This window comes from Nanorana parkeri, unplaced genomic scaffold (genome assembly GCF_000935625.1).
Source record: "Nanorana parkeri isolate BGI_ZX_2015 unplaced genomic scaffold, ASM93562v1 scaffold1047, whole genome shotgun sequence".
Lineage (NCBI taxonomy): Eukaryota > Metazoa > Chordata > Amphibia > Anura > Dicroglossidae > Nanorana > Nanorana parkeri.
Window position 1 is genome coordinate 201860 of NW_017307315.1, and position 7927 is coordinate 209786.

At 49.5% G+C, this 7927-nt stretch overlaps 1 protein-coding gene across 1 annotated transcript in view; it reads left to right on the forward strand.

Annotated features, from left to right (window-relative positions):
- Nucleotides 1-7927, forward strand: part of FCHSD2 (FCH and double SH3 domains 2) — a 159992-nt gene that overhangs the window by 81140 nt on the left and 70925 nt on the right. The window contains exons 4-5 of the mRNA XM_018567426.1: nt 4484-4560; nt 6777-6921. Coding sequence (XP_018422928.1) covers nt 4484-4560; nt 6777-6921 — 222 coding nt within the window. The remainder of the gene's footprint in view (nt 1-4483; nt 4561-6776; nt 6922-7927) is intronic.

Below are 7927 nucleotides of genomic sequence, written 5' to 3' on the forward strand. Positions count from 1 at the left end.
CTAGGGTTGCCACCTGTCCAGGATTCACCCGGACAGTCCGGGTTTTGAATGCAGTGTCCGGGTTTCATGCCAGCAGAAACCCGGACGCGAGATGTCAGGCAGACAGGGCAAGCAAAGTTCTGATAGGGACTACTGGCCCCCACTGCAAAAAGTCTCAACTGTGATATTTACATATAAATGGGTGGCGCTATTTACATATGAATAATTTGAATATATATGAATTTACACGACTCATTCTCCCCAAAAAATGTCAGTGCTTCGCTAGAGTGTTTGGGTTTCGCTTGAAAAAAAAAGGTGGCAACCCTAGCAGTCACAGAATCCCAGATTGCAACCTGTGACGCTCTGTCCGGCTTCCCGCCCAGCTCACTGACGTCACCAGCTGCCAGGAGCTGAGCGGGACACTCTGGCTGGCGTCCCGCCGAGCTCCTGGCAATCAGTGACATCAGTGAGCTGTGTGGAATCCCGGACGGAGCCGCTGACGGCGCGCTTCTAACACCACCCCTGCATTGAAATTGAAAATAAGTCTATGCACATAATTGCATTTCCTCGACTTTCCCCTTCTCCATTGCTCTAAGCAGCTTTTGAGGAACTACAAGTCCCATGAGGAGTTGCAAGACTCTTAGCCACAGTCTCCCAGATGCATGATGGGATTTGTTGTTTCACCACAACTGGAGGGCGGCAGTTTAGCTACCCCTGGTGTGTATATAGTAGAAAATCAGAGAAAAAAAGTCTGCACAGTAGCTAGGGGGAGATGAGTTTTACAGATCGCAGTCTCCATATTTGGGAGGATTACATCCCCCAGCGATTATATTTGTATAGGAAATCCCGGGTAATCTGCGCCCTGTTCATGACACCAGTCAGCCGCCAGCGCTGGCCTTTGACCATGCAGGTCACCCACATCTCGTCATCCGTGAAATCTGCTGACTTTGGCGGCATGGCAGATGCCAGCTGTGATTAAGCCGCGCCGTCCTCCCCCAAGCTGAGGATAAAGTGGATGCGGCATCCCCTCCGCCACAACGAACTGCAATCCCGCCAGCCGTCAGCACAATAACACAACAGATAGGAAGTGGCACATATGCCGTGTCAGGGCCACAGTCCTGGCTGGTGCCAAGTGGAAGCTCATAGATGTAGCCTGAGAGATTAATGGGGGTGCAAGTCCCTATCCATATTTTTTACTTTTCTTCTCCCAACACCGGAAACTGGCCAATAAAAATCACTGACGGCTCAGATTTTTTTTTTTTTAGGTCACCGCCTATAATTATTGGCAGAGATCCTATATCAGGGGTAGAGAAACTCCAGCCCTCTGGCTATTGTGGAACTACAAATCCTATGAGGCATTGCAAGACTCTGCTAGCCACAGGCAGACTCCCAGAGGCAGATTAATGATGGGATTTGTAGTCGTACCCCAGTTGGGGGTCCAGAGCTTGCCTACCCCTGCCCTATTCTAATATTATAATCCTCTATTAGTCCTGCTGACCGGTATCTGTGAAAGAAAAACCACAAATTTGGGTTCACCGGAACATGAATAGGTGGAAAAACATCCAATGGGGGCACTAGTCCTGGGGACCTCCCAGGTTTTTCCTTGTCTTTGGAGGGATATCCTCTCACTTCCTGTTGTGGCTATCGGACAGGAAGTGAAGGCAAACAGGATATACTGCATTTAAATGCAGTGCAGCATGCATTAAAAAGATGCATAATAAAGCATTTTGTCTCCGGCTCCGAAAAGAACGTAAATTCACGACAACTTAACGTGTTAAAAAAAAGCGTGTTTAATGCGCGGTAAACGCAGCGTAATTGGTGTGAACGGTACGATAGATTCCACTGAGATCTCTGGTAAACAAGGGCCCATGTGGCCGCCGGCAGCCGTCCTTTGTCCCCCCGTTGTGTGTCGGCATCAGACGTAGCCCTCCCGGAATTCCACAGGCCACAGATGGGGAAATGGCCCTTTTGTTGTTCCCTCCTCATGAATATTAATGAGAGCAGCGCAGGGGGGAGACACAAACAAGACATTTCATGTGTCTGCATCGGAATTGTGTCTGGAATTTGTCATTTTTCATGGCTCCTTCTGCTGGTAGTTATTGGGGAATGTGGGAAATGTTTTGTTTGAAACGTCGTTCCAATATACAGGAAAAAAAATCAATATTGAGATCTGTTAGCGGAAGGAATATTTGCAGCTTGGTTCGCTATCTTCTATTTTGAAGTCCCACCTTTCATGTGATCTATAATCTGTACCATTCAATTAAAAACAAACTGAAATCTTTAAAGGGGGGAAACAATAAAAATAAAAAAAACTTACAATAACATAGTTGCATAAATATGCACACCCTTAACCCCTTCACTGACGTGTCATACACCTCTTGCAGCAGGCCCCTTTAAACAGACTCTATGCGGCTATTATTGGCAACTTTGTCGCTTGCAGTGTCGGCTTTACACTGGAAGTGATTTTGGCGACTGAGCTGTTTCCAGATTGCTTCCATGAGCTGGTGTAGTGCACACCCTTCCTGGCGCCCCTGCATTGCTTCCTAGGCTCTGCTTTCCCTCCTGCGGGCCCGGCACCAGCATCATGGGTGTCAACGGGGAGAGAGACTAACGAGCATCAGTTTACCGTTCCACTCGCTGAATGGGTCCAGTAGCGACGCTGATTGCATCACTTCCGATCCCTCAGCTCTCATTCTCCAGCTGCAGAAGCCGGAGAATTAGCTATTGATGGGGAAGTAGCTATTGGAGGGGGAAGCTGGGGAAGTAGCTATTGGAGGGGGAAGCTGGGGAAGTAGCTATTGGAGCACGAAGGCAAAGCTGGGGAAGTAGCTATTGCAGGGGGAAGCTGGGGAAGTAGCTAATGGAGCACGAAGGCAAAGCTGGGGAAGTAGGTATTGGAGGGTGAAGCTGGGGAAGTAGGTATTGGAGGGCGAAGCTGGGGAAGTAGGTATTGGAGGGGGAAGCTGGGGAAGTAGGTATTGGAGGGCGAAGCTGGGGAAGTAGGTATTGGAGGGTGAAGCTGGGGAAGTAGGTATTGGAGGGTGAAGCTGGGGAAGTAGGTATTGGAGGGCGAAGCTGGGGAAGTAGCTATTGGAGGGCGAAGCTGGGGAAGTAGCTATTGGAGGGCGAAGCTGGGGAAGTAGCTATTGGAGGGCGAAGCTGGGGAAGTAGCTATTGGAGGGCGAAGCTGGAGAAGTAGCTATTGGAGGGCGAAGCTGGGGAAGTAGCTATTGGAGGGTGAGGGCGAAGCTGGGGAAGTAGTTATTGGAGAGCGAGGGCAAAGCTGGGGAAGTAGTTATTGGGGGGCGGGGGCGAAGCTGGAGAAGTAGCTATTGGAGGGCGAAGCTGGGGAAATAGTTATTTGGGGGGCTGGTGCGAAGCTGGGGAAGTAATTATTAAGGGGCTGGGGCGAAGCTGGGGAAGTAGTTAATGGGGGGCGATGGCGAAGCTGGGGAAGTAGTTATTGGAGAGCGAGGGCGAAGCTGGGGAAGTAGCTATTGGAGGGTGAGGGCGAAGCTGGGGAAGTAGTTATTGGAGAGCGAGGGCAAAGCTGGGGAAGTAGTTATTGGGGGGCGGGGGCGAAGCTGGAGAAGTAGCTATTGGAGGGCGAAGCTGGGGAAATAGTTATTTGGGGGGCTGGTGCGAAGCTGGGGAAGTAATTATTAAGGGGCTGGGGCGAAGCTGGGGAAGTAGTTAATGGGGGGCGATGGCGAAGCTGGGGAAGTAGTTATTGGAGAGCGAGGGCAAAGCTGGGGAAGTAGTTATTGGGGGGCGAGGGCGAAGGTGGGGAAGTAGCTATTGGGGGTCGTAGCTGGGGAAGTAGTTATTGGGGGGCTGGGGCGAAGCTGGGGAAGTAGTTATTGGAGGGCGAAGCTGGGGAAGTAGCTATTGGAGGGCGAGGGCGAAGCTGGGGAAGTAGCTATTGGGGCACGAGGGTGAAGCTGGAGAAGTTATTGGGGGGCAGGGGCGAAGCTGGGGAAGTAGTTATTGGGGGAGAGGGCGAAGCTGGGGAAGTAGCTATTGGAGGGCGAAGCTGGGGAAGTAGGTATTGGAGAACGAGGGCGAAGCTGGGGAAGTAGCTATTGGGATGCGAGGGCAAAGCTGGGGAAGTAGCTATTGGGGCACGAGGGTGAAGCTGGAGAAGTAGCTTTTGGAACGCGATGGGGAAGTATTTATTGGAGCACGAGGGTGAAGCTACTTCCGCTACGATGCTTCATATCACATGCTCCACTATGTACACTGTGCTGTACATTCTATACTCTGCACTTTACACTCTTCTGTATGTATAATAAATATATCCAGGGAGAGGTTTTTTTAATCTTCTGTGTGTATGAAGACAAAGTAAACTGTTTTACCCCCAGAAATGGCTGAATAATCTTTTCATTGGGTCATCGATATCTAAGAAAGATTATTTTTTTCTAAATAGTATATTAGTTGTGTGACCTCATCCTGTAGTTTTGGTTTGTTTCACATTAATGTTTTTTGTTGTTGTTTTATCTTCCAGACTATTCAGAAATTGGCCAGCCAGTACCTGAAGAAAGAGTGGCCGGTGTTAAAACCAGATGAGAGAAGCGAGTACAGGTGAGGAGCCCCGCTACTTAATGTGAGCTACTTTCAGACTAGGCACAGAGCTCGCTTCTTTTCCTAATATGACGACTCCTCAGTCGGTGACATTAAAGGCAGGCATTTCTATTTAACATCTGCTTAAAGTTAATCTTTGAACAGTCAGGGCTTGTTCACACCTAATCCAGTGCGTTCCTGCACGGTTAGTTTACAGCCCCCCTGCGTTTTGGGGCGTGGTGGTGCATTCAAGTCAATGGCACCGCAGCCACAATTTTTTTGCGATCGCACAACACCGCGGGCATTGTTGTGCCATGCATTCGGGAGGCATGGCTGCCTTACCATTGACTTAAATGCACCATCACGCCGCCCTCCCGCCCCAGAACGCAGGGAGACTGTAATTAAGCGTTCGGCAACTAATCTTGCCGGAGCGCATTGGATTAGGCGTGAACAAGCCCTCAATTATTTACACATCAACAAGCAGTTTCAAATAAACCTTAAGAGAAGAAGTGAAGTAATTTAAATCCAGTCTCTGCACTCTGCTCTCTCCCCTCTTGTTCTGAGATTGGAAGGCTGGCAGCATGTCAACTCACTGCATGAAGTGCTCAGCTATAGAGAGGATATGAAAGCAAGGCCCATGTCACATGACCAGATCGCTAAAAACCGCAGACATGTTGGTCCAGATGAATAAAGTTACAAGCGGTTGGATTTTGTTCAGAGTGCAGAAGGTCTTTTTCTTTGGATGGATGGACCCCAGCTGGCATCTTGCACCCCATCTTCTACGAGGGTGACCCAATTCAGGGCTTTGGAGCAGCAGATCCTGTACTTTTAATCTGGCCACATGCTGCTTATACTTTGGTCAGGTCTGAGCAGTGTGTGGCCCTCCATTAATGTTTATATCGACTTTTTAGAAGGAGCCAGCCAGAAAAATCTCAGCCGGCCAGTGACTGCGGTCACTGTGTATTCTGATAGCAGCACCACTGCCACTGTCACAATTTAAATATCCCACACGTTGCAATCTGATTGCACAATCTCCTTTTAGATCTACCAACAACTATGCAATGCAAGGGCCTGTCTCACTGGATACATAATGATTGGATCAATGTGGTTGGTCCCCATTCTACATAGTTTTGGTAAATCTAAAATTGCTGTTATGAAGATTGTGCGGTGTCTGGTGACCCGAACTTGCCTGTAAATGGAGCACAATTCATCCATGTAACCGGTTCTCTGCATTCATGCTTTCTGGTCTTTAAAGGAGAACTATGATGCAAGTGCTTTTCACTCACCTCATAGTTCTAGCCGACCTGTGACAATGAGACTGTCACAGGTCGGCTCAGTAGATCGGGAGGTGAGCGAACACATACCGGCGTTCGCTCACCTCTCGATCCTGTCACGGCTCTCTGCCGTGACAGGGGAGGGGCTGGATTCCCCGCTCCAATCCGCCAGCGCTGACTGGCGGAACGGACGGGGGAGGGGGTGGGTACAGCTGGCTCTGCCTCTAGATAGGCAGAGCCAGCTGTCAGTCACGCAGCTGGGCGGATCCAGACATAATTGTCGGGATCCGCTTCAGCTGCGGCGTCTCAGTATACCGCAAGCTACAGCTCGCGGTATACTGAGCCTAGGGTGACGGGAGGACGCTAGTTTGTGTCCTCCCTTACGCTAAGGAGAACTATGGGGAAAAGCCTTAACCCCATAGTTCTCCTTTAACTCGGTTGCACAACATTTTAATGGTCTGCCCTCCACTTTTGGTCCACTGTAAGATTTAAAAATCATTCTGCACAGAGTTGTCTTTAACATTCTGATGACCATGTATTGAAATGCCGCGGCTTCACTGCTCCGCAGCCATTGCAGATATACCACCAGCAGGATGGGTCAAAGACCTGTTTCCCCTGCAGAATGCAATGGTTCCTCCCTTCTTCTCATAGGTCCTGTAGGGGCTTAGGTACTGGTAGGGGGAGGTGGTATTCAAACACCAGGAAGTGTGAAATGCATCTCTAGATATGGGCCCCCAGAAAGGTAAGGATCAGTGGCATCGTGTGGGGGGTGGAGCCCGTAGCGGATAACACCATCAGAGGGGTGACACTAAAATGATTGACAGTGATTTTGGTGTCACCCCCTCTGAAAAATCGGACACTAGGTCATGGACTGAGAGCCCAACAGCTGCACAAGAGAGGAAGGGATGGTGTCCGTCACCAAGATGGCGAGAAGCTGACGCTTTAGTCTTTTTGTATCCACAGGAACATATACACAGTATGGAAGTCGTACTTGGAAGGCACAATGCAGGTGGCACAGTCCCGGATTAACATCTGCGAGAACTACAAGAACCTGATCTCCGAGCCGGCCCGGACGGTGAAGCTGTACAAGGAGCAGCAGCTGAAAAGGGTACGACCGCCTGCTTGGTCTGTAATCCGGGTGTTCGGGTTTGGATTTTCCCGAGCCAGAGACACTCCTAAAAATATCCAATGCTACATACAGGGCAACCGCTGGGCATTGAGATATATACAGGAAGTTGGTTTTGCTTTTTAGGATTTTCAGTGATTGCACATTTCTGGTTACTTGTGCATCAGGGAATAGGGATTAGCATCCCTGCTTATTGACTGTTGAGTGCTCAGCTAGGCTATAGAGCAGGGGTGGGCCAACTTTGGCCCCCCGGCTCTTGTAGAACTACCAGTCCCATGAGACATAGCAAGATGTGCACAGCCGCAGGCATGACTCCCAGATGCAAGATGGGACTAGCAACTAGTACTCTCACCACAGCTGGAGGGCCGAAGTTCGGCTACTAGTCCTACACCAGGGGTGGGCAAACTTTGGCACTCCAGCTGTTTTCGAACTACAAGTCCCATGTGACATTGCAAGATTCTGATAGCCACAGGTGTGACTCCCGGAGACAGATGCATGATGGGATTTATAGTTTAACCACAGCTGGAGGGCCGGAGTTTGCCTACCCCTGCTGTAGAGTGTCTTCTATTTAGGTTAGATGAAAGTAGTCACTCGCACTCCATGATATTAAAGTCATTGCTGTTTATTATCTCCTTAGGAGATGTGTGTTATCTCAGTCAATAAACAGCAATGACTTTAATATCATGGAGTGCGAGTGACTACTTTCATCTATCTACATTTCACGGAGGCATCCGTTGTCACCACCGCACCCACCCAGTTGGATTTGGGTTTGTGTCCAGTCAGTAGTGCAATGGGACAGGAGGATTAAGGTACTATTTAGGTTAGACGTAAACTGACAGTAACGCGCAGTCACTGTACAAAGTCGAGCATGCCAATGTAATGGCAGATTTGCCTGTAAGTATGTGTGTATAGCAAGTCAGAACCAGCCTCATTTCCTGGCTGGAGGACACCCAGCATCATCTAGCCATTTCCTCCCCAGCCTGACTGT